This window comes from Stomoxys calcitrans, chromosome 2, assembly GCF_963082655.1.
Source record: "Stomoxys calcitrans chromosome 2, idStoCalc2.1, whole genome shotgun sequence".
Taxonomy (NCBI): domain Eukaryota; kingdom Metazoa; phylum Arthropoda; class Insecta; order Diptera; family Muscidae; genus Stomoxys; species Stomoxys calcitrans.
This window is the reverse complement of record NC_081553.1, coordinates 121,973,019-121,992,057: the sequence shown is the minus strand read 5'-3', so window position 1 is coordinate 121,992,057 and position 19,039 is coordinate 121,973,019. Positions and strand designations below refer to the sequence as shown.

Below are 19,039 nucleotides of genomic sequence, written 5' to 3'. Positions count from 1 at the left end.
GCGTCATAGGCGGACATGCTAACCTCTGGGCTACGGTGGCCTCTAAGGGATGGTTAATCATAAACTTCGTCATTCCGTTAGTAACAGGTAGAACTATTATTAAGTGTGTTCGTGCACTCAATAATTTTTGCAAATTTACACAAATGGTTGCTGGAAGTCATTCGCGTACTTTATTTGCTAGCAGCGCTGCCGTTGTAGGCTGTTTCTAAAAAAATTGGTAAGATTTTTTGGTACATTTTTAGCGAAATTGTATGTTTATACCCACCACCAACTTCATTTAGTCATTCCAAATGCAACACATTCAAATATTAATTTCCGACCCTAGAAAATACATATATTCTTGATCGTCGTAAAATTGTTAGACGATTTAACGATGCCCGTGTGTGTGTCTGTATGTTATTGAGCTGAAAGTTGGAACAGACCCATATTTTGTTTCAAATTGGCTACATTTGGATATAGACCGATCTGTCGTTTTAGGATCTTAAGCCCATAAGAGCAGCGTTTATTATCCGATTTCGCTGAAATTCAAAATATGCATATAGCTGACTAAACCGATTTGCTGATTTGAGATTTTAAACCTATAGAACCCATATTTTTTTTGAAATTTGGTACAATGAGTTGAATCAGACCCCTCTATACCTTTGTGTTGTATTTTATCACGTGAGAGCAAGCTATATTTTGAGAGTTTGGTAATTGACAGCTTGATAATTTCTACTGGAGGTTCTTTCCCATCAGAAATTCGCAACATTGAACAGCTGTTTTATGAAAATCATGTGTTTAATTCAAATAATTAGCAAAAGAGAGTAAAGGCCGTACTTACTTACGTACTTACAAAATACCTGGGTGCTTTGCTGGACAGGAAATTGAACTTCAAATCCAACATTTTGAAAAGGGCAAGAAAGCAACTCTTGCCCTGTACACCTGCAAGAGAGCCATTGGCAAAAGTTGGGGGTTTAGACCACGTATCATGCATTGGGTAGATACTGCAGTTGTCAGACCTATTATGCTATATGGTGTTGTGGTCTGGTGGACGGCGCTCCAAAAGTCCACCTCCTACAAAATACTTAACCAGATCCAAAGGCTGGCTTGTTTGTGCATCACAGCCGCACTGAGGACGACACCATCTGATGCACTGAATTTAATGCTACATCTTATGCATCTGGACATTGTGGCTGGCTACCCAAATTGCAGCGACCACTGCCGTGAGGTTAAGGGAGCTTTCTCATTGGTCATGTGACGGCTACAGTGATAAGTCCAAATCTGATTTTGTGTATGTTACTAGTTCGCGTCATTTTTCGTTGTTTGTGTGTGTTATAGTTCTAAACTATAATACATACACAACCAAAACTCGTTGACAAATAGTGCACTTCGTGAAAAAAATTTTACTCAGCTGTTTAAGGTACACTACCTGGTAATTATGTAATTTTTTTATACTTTTAAATAACAATTTAATTCGTACAGTTAAAAATATATTCAACGTATGCCTTTTTACCAATCAATTGCCGTGATAAAAAAATATAGATTTTTTTTATCAAAAATAATGAAAGCAGTTAACATTTTGTTTGAAAGGATTTTTATAAGTCAATGCCATGTTTAATCGGTCAAATTTAGGTTTATATTTTTTTCGTACTTATGGTAAAATTTTAATTTTATCATTGATATTTGTGCAGTTAAAAAAAAAAAAGAAACACGAAAAACATGAGCTTTCAACTGTGAAAAGTATAAGCCTTAGCAGAGTATTCTGTTCAGCTTTCGGAGTTGTTGCGAAAAAAACTTTAACAAAAAATCATAAAATTTTTGAACATAATAATATGTAATTTTGTGCACTTACTCAATCTTACATTCATATTACACCAGGATTAATTGTTTTTAAGTACGTTTTTTTTATGGAGTTTTACAGTTGTTCACGTAAAAAGCCGAATAGAGCAAGATATATTCATTTACAGGTAGTGCACTATCTGTCAAAATCAGTGTTTAGTGCAACTCTGATTTTGAGAATGTTACTAGTTCGCGCCATTTTTCTTTGTATGTGTTATGGGACTTGTGAAAGCAGATGAGGCAGTGCTTGGAGTATTTGAGAGAAAGATTCTTCGTAAAATATATGCACCAGTTTGCGTTAATGGAGAATATAGACGATGTATGAACCATGAGCTGTATGACGACAATAGCATTGTTACACGCATCAAAATACAACGGCTGCGTTGGCTAGGTCATGTTGTTAGAATGGATGAAGAAGCTCCAGCAAAAAAGTCTTTTGAAGGCAAACACGGTGGTACACGCAAACCGGGAAGACCAAAAGCCCGAAGGTAAGATCAAGTGGTGGTAGACACCTCGAAACTTGGTGTCAGAGATTTTAGAATGAGCGCAGAAGATCTAATCGCTTGGAACGCTATTCTAGGTTCGGCTAGTGAAACATATATTCTGTCATAGCCAATTTAAGTAAAGTAAGTGTTATGGGACTTAACTATAATGCACACATACAACCAAAACTCGTTGAAAGATAATGCACTTCGCACTATAAGTGCATCCTGGTATTAGGCTTTTGTTGGTGTGGCCGCTATTCAGCGAAGTTGAACGATATACCTCAAGACTAGCTAATAATTTCCGTTCGAAGCTTTTATTTAGGTCAAGGAGAAATTATCGATAAATGCTAGCAAGATTTTGTTATCGAAAGCAATCGAAAGGGTGTCATCTCTATTTTTTTGTATTGTTTACATTAACAAAGCGCGGGGTGAGCGCAGTGGTAAATATTTTTGAAAACATTACCAAATATTGAAAAATATAAGTATACGAATAATATATTTTTTATCCATAGAAAACCAACATGTCAACACTCCAAATAAATAGCAGCATGCTGCAAAAACTCACCCACGAGTCGACAGAAATACGTCTAAGGACATTGGATCAAATTGTCAATAAATTGGAACGAGCCTTGGAGCTGAATGAAAAAGTTGAATTTAAGCCTGTCGAATTGTGCAAGCAATTAATTCGGTGGTTCGGTTTCTCGCCCATAAGGGTACCTATGAAGGTCTTGAATCTGCTCAAAGGTTTGCTCCTTTCGGACAATTACGGAGAGAAGGTTATCAAACGATTAGGAGTCGAACGTTTGAGGAAGGAGTTGCGTAGAGTGAAGATATTGTTGGAACATGAAAGTCAGGAGATAAGTGTGGTAAGGGAAATTATAGATGTGCTTAAAAAACATGAGATAAGCTCTGCTATTGAACAAAAAGAAGGTAACAACACCATTGATGAGCTAATGGCAGCTACAGAACGCCTGAGCTTGAAAAGCGAACCTGACACGCCAGAAGATTACAAACTTGAACACTATGAGGTACCCTGGAGTACTCCCAGCAGCAGTGACTATACATCCATGAAGTTTTTGGCAGATATTATAAAAAATCCTTCATCCAAACCGGTCGAATTGCTGCATGCAATGCAACATTTGCAAATCACCATGAAAGACTATCCGGCCGAGTATATGTTACAAGCTCCAAATATTTTTCGAAATCTTCTAAAATTGTTCGAGGCTCAGCACACTCAGGATTATGACCAATGTTCAATTGATATGACCGCATTGGTTTTGTGCGAATTTTTGAAATGTCTAGAGACTCGCTTGGAGTTTAGAAAGAAGTCTTGCAACTATCCACCCACAAGCACCACAAATGACAATGAATTGCCTAAACCTTGCCAGCTCAGGGTAGAAAAAGCTCTAAATGATTTATTTGGCCTTTGCATATCCTACTTTGATATAAAATCGGAGCATGGTATTGCCTCACCAATAGTGTGGGAAATGGTTTTTAAAACGTTGCTTTTACATGGAATTCTCAAAAGACAAATTCATGATGTGCATTTGCAAATGTTGGCAAGGGTTGTGTCTCATCTACAACTAAGGTATTCAGAAACGGACCAGTGCACTCGTCTGCGAATATATCAAATGCAGCTAATATTCCTATTGCAGGACATAGCTGAGATGAATGGCTGTTACAAGCCTCTGTATTCAGTGGCCGTGTTTGAACCTATTTTACGCGATTATCCATTGAAGTGTTTGTATCCGGAACGTCACCATAGACTGGAAAATACCTTATTTCGAAATGACAGTAGCTTGAAGGAGAAATACAAACCCCTGAATAAGTTCGAGCACTCATTTCGCGAAGCCATACAAATGATAAGTGGATCTCCCGTCTGTGGTGTGGAACTCATAAAACAAAGTTCTGAAATACCGTTGGTCCTAGAAAGGCTTCAAAGTAGGCAGATGATGGATGCCTTATTCAAAGCTCTACAAGATTCTACACCCTTGTATGTGTCTAATGCTGAACTAAAGGAGGAAGCCATAGATTTTCTGATTAAATTGCTTAACATAGAATGTATGCCATTGCAAATGTACATGTATGAACAAGTAATTAGTGCCTTTAAGCGTCACATAGGTTGTCTAATGAATGGCGAAAGTTACATGGCTGTATGTTCAAATGCGTGCCTTTTGGCGAACGCTATCATAGGTGTACCTTTTAACACCAAGTTATTGCTTCATATTCTGAACAAGGGTTTCGAAAGTCCCGAGCAGAGGATAAAGAGTTGTTGCTTTAAAATTTTAGAGCTATTGCTGCAGTCGGAGACTTTATTTGGTAGCGAATGGAGTCAATTTTTACCCAAGTTAATTCCCTTATTGCCTCTTCTCAGCTGTTGCACTGATTCAAAAAGAATAATGGAACTGCTATTGAAGCTCTACGATCCCGACAACAGGCACTTGCCATATGTTAATGTATTGCAAGGAAATGTTTGTTTCCTCTTGCATGCCAATGCAGATAGGCGATCGGAAGCTCTTACAAGACTTTTGTATACACTGAACTCTTTGAATTGCTCCGACAAATATATGCCCAAACTTATGCAGATAAGTGACACTTTGCCCAATGATATCTGCTTGCTGACCGCACCCAGAGAATATCGGCATGTTTTTAACGATATAGCACCTATGAGAAGTGATGCCATTGTCACACTGAACAGCCTCTTTCAATTGCTGGATTCGCCCGATGTGGAGCCCTTAATACGCAAGACTACGCTTATGCAAATAAATGTGTTGTGTTCCAACTGGCACGTTACAGGCGAACTTTGCAGTGCTGGTGCCTCCTATCTGATACTGCAAGCGATGGAAAATTCTCTTCAAAACAATTGCTTTGTTGACTATCCAGACACTTGCATACCGGCCATAAGTATTCTAAACAAGATCCTTTTATACGATACCTCATTACGCTGTGAACTGTCGGAAACGCCAAATATTTACGTTCTGCTTCTTCGAGCTCTAATGATGTTCCATAATGACATTCAAGTGAGGCAGGATGCCACAATGTGTTTATTCCAGCTGATATTCGCTCACCATTTAGTGGTCACCGAGAAGAGCGTGGAAGGTCCTTTGGTATTGGGCAATATTCATATGCCTTTGGATGTAAGTTTGCGCTCAGCTTTCGCATGTAACAACCAGGACGAGGCCGAGTTACGGATCATATGCTCCATATTCGGCTCTGCCTCTAAAGAAATCCAGTACTGGCGTTTTGTCATAGCTGAAGCTTCCTGCAACGGCCTTCACAGCATTAACCAAAAGTCTGCGGGGAAACAATCTCAGCTGGATATCAGGGAAGATCTTAAGTTAACAAGTCAAGACATCAGGTTAATACGAGCTACACAGCCTGGTGTTTCCTTGCAACGCTTGGCCAGGGCTACATCAAACGCAACTGACCATAGGTCTTTAATGCATGCATGTTCCATGCTGAATCAACAGCTTCTTTTACCCAGGCTCCAGCACACATTTACAGTGGACACAGACTCGATGGAAATGTTAAGTAACATGCTTAATAAATATCTACAATTGCAGCCAAGTAACAACAATGATTTGGAGCTATATGGATATTTGGTTGGCGTTCTCATGAATTGCCTAAGAATTCCCTTGATCCATGTGGCTTCGGAATTCATAAAAATGCTGCACAAAGATGTGCGGCATGCTTTCATTACACTGATTACAACCCAACAAGAGGATATTCCTTTGAATATTTATTGTCAAATAGCCCGAATAATGCAATATCTGGTTGAGCATTGCCGGGAAGCTTTCGAACACATTTTAACCGCATCGGAAAGAAGTAACTTCTTTAGCAAACTTTTCGATTTGCTTATGGAGCGTTGTCTTCAGCTTTTTGAAGCACGGGATTTGCAAAGAGTCCGTTGTTTGCTATCTCTACTGCTAGCCCTATCTTCGTGCCACTTGGACATGTCCGACAAGATTCTTTTCTATTACTGTCGGCGATTTTTACAACTCTCCTTGGGTTTGAAATCCTTTACACAAACTGGCTCACAATGGCACTATGCCTGTTTGAAATCCATCCTACAATTAAGCCGCCAAATGGAAGCTCCGCAACACAGTTTTCGTTTAACAGCAGGTGTAGTAAAGTACATAAGTGGACTCTGCGCACACATAAATGGTCAAGTAAGGGGTTTAGCGTGGAGTATATTGTATGTTATTTCGGAGACAGTTGCACTGCCACCCGAAGATGGAAAAGAAGCAAAGAGTTCAGATTGCTCAGGACCGCAATTATTATTGAATGAATTATCCTTCCTACCTGGAGGTTTTATGGCCTGTTGTATCAGCTCCGCTATGGATAACAACGAGATAGTTCAGGTCCGGCAATTGGCTGGTCAATTGTTTGCCAATTTAATACAACGCGGCCAAGAAAACACTGAAACCCTTGAGCAATTGTTGGAACAATATGGCTTTTTAAATGCTGCCGGTGAAGCTGTTAATAAAGATGTTTGTGTCTTAAGCGATGAATTGCCCCAAGGACTAGATGCTTCTAATACCAATATTACCACCTGCGATCTATTAACCTCTTACACTCGCATATGCATTGAGATGTCCTTGAGGTCGCCCATGTTTCTTGAAGAAATTTGCACCCGTCCATTTATGTTTAAATTGTACGAAATATTCAAACATCCCATAGCATCCATGACCAACAACTCTACCGGCTACATTGATATGATTGCCATGATTTGTCGCCTCTATGCCATATGCAACACCAATAATTTTATATTTCTACAGCGTACGATTTGCCGTGATCCCGTGTGGTTAAATAGCTTTTGTAAAATTATGTTTTCAATAGAATACTCCAGCATTGAACCATTTAAAATTGTCGATATTATGCAGCTGCTTATGGTTTTAATTAAAGATCCCACCGCCTTAGAGCACCTCACCACCCAAATGTTGGAGTACAGTTCTGATATCGTAAGGCTGTACCAATACACAATTGCCATTGTTCGTCTTGGAACTATGCTGCAACGCTGTATGCTATCATTTCTGAGTTTGCTTTGCATAAAAGCCCAGCCAGAAATAGGAGGAGAACTTAGTTGTAATATCCTATTGCTTATTAATGGCTCTAACATCGATAATGATAATTGCACGGAGGCCTACGCCGAAGTTATACGGGAAGACAAGGAGAATCAAAATGGAAATATCAAAAAGAAAGTCAACAAGTCTAATGAAAAAGGTAGGAAATTGTACAAAAACTTTATACTGCTTGTATTGTAGAATGGTTTTCGTGAAAAATATTCAAAGTCGATTTTCCTTACTTTGTGTGTTATAAGGCAAATATATTAAAAACTCTTGGTTTTGATTAGCAATTTAAGGTGAATGTACAAGATCAGTAAAGCCAAACCCCAAAATCTTTTTACATTCCTTTGCAAAAATTAGTTTAATTTTTATTTCTGAAATTTATGATAATGAAAATAGGCCATATTGGTCCTCGTTTCGGTATACCTCCCATATAAGGGTGCCTCCTAGTTTTTATGTGTTTTGAAGGTATAAGCCACATTATGCAGCTGAAAACCTCCTTTATAATTTTAACCCATGTTTTGGTATAGCCCTCATAGAAAATTACTACATCGTTTCATGTAGTTTGAAGGTCTTGGCTGTATTATGGCCGTAGGGATAGATAAAAACCCAGATTTCAATCAATCACGCTTGGGAGCTCGCGCTAAACCATATTGTACGAATTTTTGCATTTTTTGTCCCTATCTCGCCTTGTTGCAAATAATAGTTAATATTAGAGTCCCCCAAAATTTCAACCAAATTTGCTATATTTTGTCATTTCGAGCTCTCTACCGACGGAAAACCTCACAGAAAACTGTCAACTCTAAGGATTAACCCCCATAAATCGGTACTATCGGGGTTTATTCAAGGACACATTTGATGTTGTGTGATTATTTGTCTTTATTCATAATTTCTAACTTTTCAGTTTTGGTGGAGTCAAGAGTGATCTGATTTTAAGTTGAGGAAGATTGGCTGGACAGATATATTGTTTTTCCTGTTTAGCCACATTTGTATGTAGCGATCCTCGTCAATTGTCTGGAAGGTACCATAGCGTACAGTTTAGCATGTCCGCCTATGACGCTGAACACCTGGGTTCGAATCCTGGCGATAACATCAGAAAAAAATGTCAGCGGTGATTATCCCCTCCTAATGCTGGCGACATTTGTGAGGTACTATGCCATGTAAAAACTTCTTCCCAAAGAGTTGTCGCACTGGGGCACGCCGTTCGAACTCCGCTATAAACTCATTGTGCTTAAACTTGATTCGGACATCACTAATTAATATGTGAGAAGTTCGCCCGTGTTCCTTAATGGAATATTCGTGGGCAAATTTGCATTTGCTCTGGATTGTCTTACAAGATTAACTTCTTCAGATGTGCGAGGGATGTCCTTTAAAAAAAGTCATTCGATATTTGTTTGCCCCTGCCGTATCCTCATTGAATCTATTTGAAACTGTCTGATTCGCTACTTGATCTCGAGCATCTCTTTTGCAGCGCTTAAAATCGAACTTTAGATCAAGGAGATCGAACTTGTCTCTGTGCGGTAGTTGCCTATCTACTAGGTGGATTTATTGTCTTTGTAGTAGTAGCTGCTATATGTGAGCAAGGTCGTGAATGAATGGCTGCTGTAAACCAGTCGAGTATATACCACTTAGTAAACAATTAAATATGTCATTGCAGTAGAAGGATCTTTGCTAACAAGACAGCCTATAGCAGTTCATAGAGGATCTGGATCTCATTGCACTGAAAATCGTTTAATTGGCGAAACCTCACTTGCGGAGGCCACCGTATCGTAAAGGATACCATGTCCGCCAATGACTCTTAACGCCTGGGTTCGAATCCTGGCCAAAAAATCAGAACAATTTTTTCTGCGGTTGTTATCCCCTGCTAATGTTGACGACATTTGTGAGGTTATTTGCTATGTTAAACTTTATCCCAAAGGAGTGTGACACACCGTTCGGACTCGACTAATGAAAGTAGGCCCCTTATCATTGAGCTTAAACTTGAATCGGACTACTTTCCTTAATGCCTCTATTTCTTAATCAAATATTCATGGGCAAATTTGCATTGCACTGACGTTACACAGTTTACCACTCACCTTTCTCTTGTCTTACATGTAGTCAAAAAGGTTTCTGCCCAAGTGCTACCGGAGAGTGACCAGAGGAATCCACTCTCCTCACAAATGGCAATGGGTGGGCGGAGGAAAAGTTATGCAATTTAAGATGTAGTTGTTGTTGTTGTAAGTGGAGGGGGCGATCCTTGTCAAGCTCTGTAGGTGAGCAAGCTCGTTCCGGTCCAAAGGACCGATCGCCGCGGAAAAAAGGTAGACATTGATTATTTAAAGGCGCCAATAACTCTCCTTGTCATATCGAGCATCATATGCACTCAGTATTTGTGCAAGAGCCGGTGCCATCCGACCTCTCATTGAGACTCTCCGCTCGATACCGCTGATTGTCCCCGACTGCCGTTGCACCTACTCCGTATGGGGCATTCCACCTGTGGGCGCGCCCGGTATCTCGCAGCTAAGCATCTCGTGACAGCAATTAACTCCACACAGATCGGACCTCAACATTCCAGTTTGTTTGGTGCGGGATTTAGTATTTTTGGATAGTTGGTGGTCGAAATTTTGACACCATCGCCTCTTACATTCAACTGCCAGCGAGCACAACAGAAGTACATAGAAGAAGAATGCGACTGAATATTTTGCGGCGAGTTTTTTACAATTTCTTGCAGCTCGTGAGCGTCTGATGCCATTATAATAGAATCGCCGGCACACGATATGACCCCAATGGATAGCATATAGCGATCACACAAATATATTAGGATAGGTTAAAAAGAATGTGCGGATATTATCCGCTCCAAAAAAGAACCTCCTATGTTCGGAATTCCATGCTACTTACAAAATCCCCAATTTTTTTCCATACCACGCCTCTATGTTCGCTTATGTCTGGTATTTTCTGACCCGAGGTGTCATGAAATCCGACCTTCGGTCAATGCATTATGGGGAGGTAGTGTTTACATATGAGATGAACTCCAAGGCAATTTTTTCTAAAGACCAGTTAGTGCAATTGTAGCTTCTCTTGTACTACCGCAATTAAACATATTTCTGGCCAAATCATCTAGAATTTTTTGATGTTAACGGAAAGGCAAAATAGTTTGCCTTATGAAAAAAAATTGTGTTAATTTTTTAATTGTTTATCCTTTGCAGCAAAAACAACTACCACTTCAAGCATATCGGAGCATATATGTATTCTATTAATACGCCTATTCACACACCTTTATCCCTTGAAGGTTTGTAAATTCACTACGTTGCCAAGTGAAAATCAACAGCAGGTTGTGGAAACGCTCTCGTTAATATTAAAAGTTTCACCAAATGCCCAAGAAACTGCTCGCAACCTCAAATTAAACGAACAAGTGGTGAATATTTTCAAAACATTTTTCGAAGAGTTTGCAACAACCTCTTGTACAACATATGTAAAACGGTATGGAGAACACAAGAAATCCGCGGTTGTCAAGAATATGCAACTTTTGTTTAATTTCCTACTGAATTGGCACTCTTCACCGACAATGGTCATAACCGACGATAATTTGGCCATAGAATACAGTAAACTGATTATACAAATATGGCCTTGGATGGCACATTCCGGAGAACTGAAATTAGCTGTTCTGCAAGCCACAGCATTTTTCTGCGAACGATCGCTGGTAGTGTGTAAACGTTTCTCTACCATAAACAACAGCTCCTTTGCTCATTCCGTCCTACAGTTGACCACCAAGCTTATGATGGCAGATACATTAAAGATCAAAACATCCAGCACGGACAGTTATGCGGTTATTTCAGCTGGTCTGAGAGTTTTAATAAATTGCTGCAGTTCGGTGGAAGGCCGAAATGCCTTAAACAAAGCTCATGTTACGGATATTTTCGACAGTCTGTATCCGTTCAACAACAAAGCAGCACGTCTCAAGTCGGACATTGTAATTGCTTGGTTAACATTCTGGGAAACGCTGTCGCGCTATGAAGAAGGTGCTCAAGTGCATCATTTGAATTCGTTGTGTGCCGTGATTAACCGTTGCAAGGGAGAAACGCGTATCTTGTGCCTTCGAATTTTACGAAATGTGACTTTCCTCAATAGCAATCGTTCGATCCTATTAACTTCAACTGATTTTATCTACACTGCAAACGAGATAGTTTCACAAACTTTATCCGCCAAGTCTTCTGTTGAGGAACAACTAGCCATATGTGTTGCTCTATGGAAACTCATATGTGGCGGTGCTAAATTTGTGGCCATGATCCGAGGAACGAAATTAGCAAAGCAGCTACGACTACTACGAGATGCACTAACAAGTCTCATGGAAGAGAGCAATGCAAAAATCAAGTTTGGTAAAGATTTGCTAAAGGTCTTGGACATTATTTTTAAAATATTTCAAAATTAAATACGAATTAATTTTTAACAGAATTTTAATGTACAAATTTTACCGCATTTTTACATATATGATGATAATATATATTGTTAGTTATTAAAATATTTATTGAAATTAAAGGACATTTTTATACGAAAATTGAATTTGTATACGTAATACCTTCGAAGAGTAGAAATTCTCTGAATATTCCAATAAGGAGAAAGAAAAGACTAACCATTACCATTTAAGAGAGAATTATAATTATGCAAATTCAAATATACAATTTATGTAATTTTTACAGAGAAAAGGGAAGAGCGAATGATCTACGAAGACCGCTTAGCTGTTTTTGCGGATATGTCTCAGAGGACGACGTCATCGGTTGAATACTCAAGGTGGTATTAGATAATATTCTCATATGTATTTTCAAAAATGGCAACTCTGAATATTCCATTAAGGAAAAAGGAATAATTCTCTCATATTAATGAGTGCAGTCTGATTAAATTTTAAGCTCAACGATAAGGGGCCTCCTTTTTATGGGAAGTCCGAACGGCGTGCCACATAGTGACACCACTTGGTACAGAAGTTTTAACAAGGCAGAATATCTCACAAATGTAGTCAGCATTAGTAAGGGGATAACCATCGCTGAAAATTTTTCTGATGTTAACGCCGTGGTTCGAAATTGATTTAGTAAAAAATATGGATTTCTTTCGATATTGGCACATGTATATAAAAAGATACAATACATATGAGAATACATACCGATTAAAGCGCGTTCTATTGGGTCGCCCAAAAAGTAATTGCGGATTTTTCATATAGTCGACGTTGACAAATTTTTTCACAGCTTATGACTCTGTAATTGCATTCTTTCTTCTGTCAGTTATCAGCTGTTACTTTTAGCTTGCTTTAGAAAAAAAGTGTAAAAAAAGTATATTTGATTAAAGTTCATTCTAAGTTTTATTAAAAATGCATTTACTTTCTTTTAAAAAATCCGCAATTACTTTTTGGGCTACCCAATATTTGTATTTGACTTACTATAGAAAACTTTTCTGGATACAGAAAGTGCCAGAACATATGTAAAACACATATCGTGTAATCCCGGCACGGGAAGACTGTGCGCACTACACGGGGCGATCCTCGTCAAGCTCCTGTGGGTGAACAGTGTGGCCATTGGTTATTAAAAGGCGCCAATAACTCGTCTTGTCATATCCAGCATCGTAGGCACTCAGTATTTGTGCAAGAGCCGGTGCCACCCTACCTCTCACTGAGACTCTCCGCTCGATACCGCTGATTGTCCGCGACTGCAGTTACAGTTACTTCGGATGGAGCATTCCACTATGCGCAACCTATGGACGCGAGTTTGACGACGGTGGCCACCACCACATACAAATGGGGTTACAACAACAACAACAACAACAACAACAACATGTCGTGTATTAACACCTTAAGCTGTGGAGAGAAATGAAATCGGGAGTGAAGTTTTTACACGGCTTCTATGCATGACATAGTACCTCACAAATGACGCCTGCATTAGGAGGGCATAACCACCATTGTAAATTTTTGTGATGTTTTCACCAGGATTCGAACACAGGCGTTTAGCGTCATTGGCGGTCATGCTAACATTTACTACACGGTGGCTGCAGAGAGTTGGTAAAGAATTCGTCATAGCTTTCAAAGCCATGAAACGGGTCGCAACTGCTTTGACGGGTTTGTGGATCCAGTGACCCATTTCGATGAACCTGGAGTTCTTGTAGCAGATTGTTGTGTTCTATCTTTCGCCTTCGGGCATGGCTAGATCGACTTAAAATGTCATGACGATCAAGAATATATATAATTTATGCGCTCTTAGACGAGTATTTCGAGGAGTTACAAACAGAATGGCGAAATTAGTATACTCCCAGTCTATGGTGGAGGATATAAAAATTAAGAGCGACACAAGAGATAAAAAATCAAATGAATCAGCTTCCCGTGTAACAAAGCGGCTTTTTCTATACAACACAAACAGTTTTTTAAATATTCGATTTAAAGAGACATCTTTTACCATAGATGAGGTTTCCAAAAGTACTTCCCCAATAAAACAGATTTGTTTGATGCCAAGATTTTCTAATCTTTTTTTTTGCGTTCAAGTATTATGCAATATGGACGGACGCTTTAATGAAACGTAGATTTCAAATATACCAAAGAAAGTTTTAGTACACATTTTGTAGAAGGCGCAGCCTAGCGGGCACTGGTCTAACTAGGTTTTCGAATCAAGTTTAATTAAAATCAACGCTTTATTGATGGACTAGAAATATAAAAAGCAACCCAACTCGATAGGGAAATAAATAAAAATAAAATAAAAATAAATTGGAAAGATTATTTATTACAAAAAAATACAAAAATTATTTAATATATAGAGATATAAAAAAGTATAAAATTCTTTTAACATAACAAGTGAAAGTGATGAAATATTTGTTTCTTGTTTTTTATAAATGAAAATGTTGTTTGGATTAATATCCACCATGCTCTTGCCACACTTTTAGGTTCATCTGAGGAATGGACTGGCAAGAAACCAAATTATTTCTGAAACGGAAGACAATGAGTGGGTTATGTTTTTTTTTTTTGTAATTTAAAATAATGTTTAATACTCACTCTTCGTTGGGATAACGGAAAGCATTTGGTTGGATTTGTTTTAAGCCAGAATTAGCGCAAACAACGCTGGACAAAGTAACCTTACGGATTTCGGCCAATTGTTCTGTAGATGCATAATGAAAAAGCGACACAGATGGGATTTTAGAAAAATAAAAAAATAAAACGATTTTAATGTTCATCACACTTACCTGGTGTAAATCCGGCATTCATGTTATTATGCTCAAAGAAGAAACGATCAGATTTACGAGCAGTTTGGAATTGTTTGGTAACCAAGCATTGGAATGTGGGTCCAAACAAGGAATCGCCAACATGATGTTCCAAAGCACCACCAACATTCAGATCCACATCATTGGGGGAAGCGTAGAATTTCTGAAGCAAGGCAATTTTCTGGAATACAGATGCAATTACGAATTTAGCCGTTGTTTTTAATAAATTGAAAAAAAAGAACAAATAGTTTGTATATACATACCTGGGGATCCATAGTATGAGCAAAATCAGACCAATGATAAGCTCGGGGAAGACCACAAAATTCTCTGTAATCGTTGTAGCTGGGAAGACCAAAGTCACGTCCACGTTGAATGTCAATGGCTTTCAAATCAACACCAAATTCATCGACATTTTGACGATTCAAGTAATGTTTAAGCTATTTTTTTTACAGATGATAATATGAAATTGAGAAAATTTTGTTAAAATAAAACGAATTGTACTCACTTCCTTATCGACGTTGCCATCGGCACGTTTTTCCATTTGTGTTACCAAGCCTCTTACCAGAGGATCGAAAGAGTTACTATTCTGGAAGAATTGAACGGTTTCTTCTCTTTGGAAGTAGTCTGAAAGACGCAGGGATTGATTGTGGTAACGATCAGCAGCGAACAGTCTATAAATAGGAAGTGAAAAAGGTGAAAAAATGTAAAACAAAATGTTGGAACTAAGCGTGGTAAATAATGTCTGCTGAAAGTTTATTTTTGTTATTTTTTTAAAAGCGGATGTCCCTTTTGGGCAAAAAATTCAAAATCAGCAGCTTTAATATTTCATAACTTTCATTAAAAATAAATATGTTCATCAAACTTACGTGAACCAACCGGGCACAGTGGTGTGTCCGTAACGTAGAGCGCCTATGGCAGAATCAGCATATGTAGCAGGATGCCAGTTTTCGTTATAGTCATTCACATAATCGTATGATCCTACATTGTGGGTCAGGTGATTTTCGTAGCAATGGGAGGAACCCAAAAGCAGTGGCAACCATTCGTAATAGGAGATTTTCTGGTATTGGGCAACGTTGATTTTTCTAGCAACTTGGAAGAGTTTCTCATCCGAGAAGTGGGGATTCAATTTAGCCAAAATTTTGGCCAAACGATTGTGTTCACGAACAAACAGAGTGTGTGCGGCAATAGCTGAAGGAGTGAATTGATTACGGGCATCTGGAACGGCAAAGCAACTTCCCACTTCATTTGAGCATTCTCCTTGCTCGTTGGTTATGACTGGACATAATTCTTGATTACCATTCCAAACGGTTTTCAAGAGACCACCTTGATATGAGCGCACTTTAATGCTTTGCTCTAGAGAATTGCCGTACATGGATCCCATGTCCAAGAATGAGGTCTGTCGGGAGAGTTTTTCGGCATAGCCCAAGGTGCTGTAGGGGCAAGAGATATCCACATCACTTACAGCACGCGTAAAACTCTGACAAGTTTTACCTGTACCTAAGGTAATGGGGCCATAGACGTGCAATGGAATGTTATAGCAGAATTTGCTATCGGGATTTTCACAGCAGTCATCTGGGGAAGAGAAACAATAAAAAAAATAATATAAATAGCAGTTTTGTTCCAATTTCGCAAGAGACAAAATGTTGTTTATACTTTAGGAGCACTTAATACATTTATATATTGGGTTGCCCAAAAAGTAATTGCGGATTTTTCATATAGTCGGCGTTGACAAATTTTTTCACAGCTTGTGACTCTGTAATTGCATTTTTTCTTCGGTCAGTTATCAGCTGTTACTTTTAGCTTGCTTTAGAAAAAAAGTGTAAAAAAGTATATTTGATTACAGTTCATTCTAAGTTTTATTAAAAATTCATTTACTTTCTTTTAAAAAATCCGCAATTACTTCTTGGGCAACCCAATAAAATTCAATTTGTGTTCGTTTATCGGTTTGTTCCGTATAGACTCAAAAACGGCTGATTACCTTGAAATTTTCACAGATTGTGTAGGTTGGTCTGGAGGGAAACATAGGCTTTATAATTTTTTGATATCGGAAGGGGGTGGACATTCCCCCCTACCCCAAAAGTACTACCCAAAAATAAAAGTCAACAGATCGGGACAATATGGGACTCAAATGAAATGTATTCAGGAGTAGAATACGAATTTCATATTAAAAATTGGATCCAAGTAACTGGAGGTCCGCCCCAACCCCAATACCCCCTAAAATAGGGTTTTTAGACGATCATGACAATGCAACGTACGCAGGAATAGATTGCAAACATGGTCAGGAAGGAAAAATGGGCTTTATAATTTGTTGATTTCGGAAGGGGGCGTACCCTCCCACATTATCCAAAAACACCACCCAAAATCAAAAGTGGACGTATCATGACAATATGGACATCAAATGAAAGGTATTGGCAAGTAGAAAACAAATATGATATTAAAATTTGGGTCTAAGTACTCTTCGGGCCGCCCCAACCCCAAAATTCCCCCAAACAGACATATTGGACGTTCACATCAATGTGGGCCTCAAATGAAAAGTATTCGACAGTAGATTACAAATATGACATAAAAAATTAGGTCCAAGTAATGGGAAGTCGCCCACCCCCAAATACCCCCAAATGGGCATATTAGCCGACCATGGCTATATGGGACTCAAACGATAGGTATTAGGGAGTAGATTACGAATATTACATTAAAATTTGCGTTCAAGTCTAGGTGGCGCTTTTCCTCCTTAAGATATGTCAAATGGGTTATTTGATCCATTATGACAATATGGGACTCAAATGAAAGGTATTTGAGAGTAGTAAACGAGTTTGATATCCAATTTTGGAACCAAGTGTTTTGGGGTTGCGCCCTAAAGCACCCCCTTAAGTGAACTTCATTTTCGTTGGGAATAAAGAACGAATTTGGTATCTAATTTCAGTAATTTCCAAGTGCCGGTGGCCGCCTGATTCCGATTCAAGTTTAAACTCAACGATAATGGACCTTTTTTATAGCCGAGTCCAAGGTCCAAGGTCGATCTTGCCCCCCTCTCTCTCTCTCTCTTCACTTGTAGATAAAGATCATTTCTGTTCGTAGACACAGCAACTGATGCTAATCTTCTACGACAATATGGTAGTGGAAGTAGTGAGCAGCTACCGAATGAATGTCGTTCCGCTGCCCATAGCTCCTGAATGATTTAGCCGCTCTCGTTATTTACAACAAGCAGACAGACATATAGACAAACATTTAGACGCCGCTAAACCGTCTAAGAATTTGACCACTCTCACATTTATACATATATACTTTATAGAGTGGCAAATAAATTTTCCGCGATGGTAGAAATGTTCAATGTTCAAATGTTACAAAAGTTAGCATATCCTGTTTTCAACTTACCCTGATCGGGCTGCATTAATTGACCCATGTCGTGACCAACAAGTTGACCCCATTGCATTGTCATCATGGTGCGACCATAATCGGGACGGGTCATCTCACCAAACAAAGACAACGAAAGAACGCGGGCATTGGGCAAAGCAGCTCCGGTAACAGATTTGGTGGGGGTGTATTTGCCATCACCATAACGTGGTTTCAAAAGACGGCCATATCTGGAATTTGCCATACCGTAACCGGGATGGGCCAGATTGTTGCAGGAGCCATCGAAGGAACGATAATAAATTAGGGACGAGTCATTGCCACAAGTCATGGGAGGAACAGCACATTCCATTTTAGCTGTTCCCTCAAAAGAACGGAAAATGCTATTTCTGGAGTGATCGGAATATTCATCGCCATGATGAGGATAACCGTGGTCACCATCATAGCCTTCGGGATGTGGGCCGTAAACGGAATCCATCATTGGCATGGGATATCCGCCATTTCCGCTAGATGCAACTGCCCCACTAGCTGCACTTGTGCTTGCAGCAGCCATCATATCGGAATAAGGGCTATGGAAGGATAAAATAGCATTAATTTTCTTGTGGATTCCTATCAATTGCCAAGTTACAACTTACCATCCCGATTGACTCAATTTCAAAATTGTCAAAAACAAAGTATAACCTATTAGACAGCGCATGATTTGGCCGATATCCAACCACAGCGGGGAATTGGAAATGATACCTAAAACAGCTGTATACATATCTTATATAGTCCAATTTTTAATTGCACAGCAATGCATTTTTGCTGTGCTATCTTTTGCCACCCAATTCTTTTGAAGCTGCATTAAACCATTTTACAAACATCACGTTTTACACATACGTTCATGCGGAAAAGAACGGCAATGGCTAAGATTTGTTCTTGACTTTACAAATGGCCCTATGATCGGTATTTGCATAGCACAATTAAGCCAAGTCTCGTGCTTAATTACACTTTACAAAGCTTCCGAAATCTACAATGAGTGTCAAAAGTGTGTCAACACATGTGCAATTTTTGGTTTTGTTAGGATTTTTGCAAGAATGTACGTCCTATGTACAATTCTTGTACGTCCTAAAG

The 19,039-nt window shown here is 38.9% G+C and overlaps 2 protein-coding genes across 4 annotated transcripts; one reads left to right on the top strand and one right to left on the bottom strand.

Moving 5' to 3' along the window:
- The first annotated feature begins 2,709 nt into the window (after window positions 1–2,709).
- On the top strand, window positions 2,710–11,903 carry LOC106082395 (protein rotatin homolog). 3 transcript variants are annotated; one of them, XM_059362234.1, is made up of 3 exons: window positions 2,710–2,743; window positions 2,816–7,526; window positions 10,555–11,903. In XM_059362234.1, exons 2-3 carry the CDS (start codon window positions 2,825–2,827, stop codon window positions 11,775–11,777), a joined length of 5,925 nt encoding a protein of 1,974 aa, XP_059218217.1. In that variant the 5' UTR covers window positions 2,710–2,743; window positions 2,816–2,824; the 3' UTR covers window positions 11,778–11,903. The 3 variants fall into 3 exon arrangements, with proteins under 3 accessions (XP_059218217.1, XP_013100341.2, XP_013100352.2); XM_013244887.2 differs by lacking the exon at window positions 2,710–2,743 and having other exon boundaries at window positions 3,079–3,169; window positions 3,231–7,526; XM_013244898.2 differs by lacking the exon at window positions 2,710–2,743 and having other exon boundaries at window positions 3,085–3,169; window positions 3,234–7,526.
- A 2,193-nt stretch (window positions 11,904–14,096) lies between these two features.
- Window positions 14,097–18,636, bottom strand: LOC106082238 (peroxidase). Its single transcript, XM_013244631.2, has 8 exons — window positions 18,562–18,636; window positions 17,951–18,495; window positions 15,445–16,150; window positions 15,084–15,249; window positions 14,842–15,015; window positions 14,561–14,759; window positions 14,373–14,475; window positions 14,097–14,303 (listed from the first exon to the last, which is right to left on the bottom strand). The coding sequence occupies exons 1-8, from the start codon at window positions 18,621–18,623 to the stop codon at window positions 14,231–14,233; spliced, it is 2,028 nt and encodes a 675-aa protein (XP_013100085.2). The 5' UTR covers window positions 18,624–18,636; the 3' UTR covers window positions 14,097–14,230.
- Window positions 18,637–19,039: the final 403 nt, after the last annotated feature.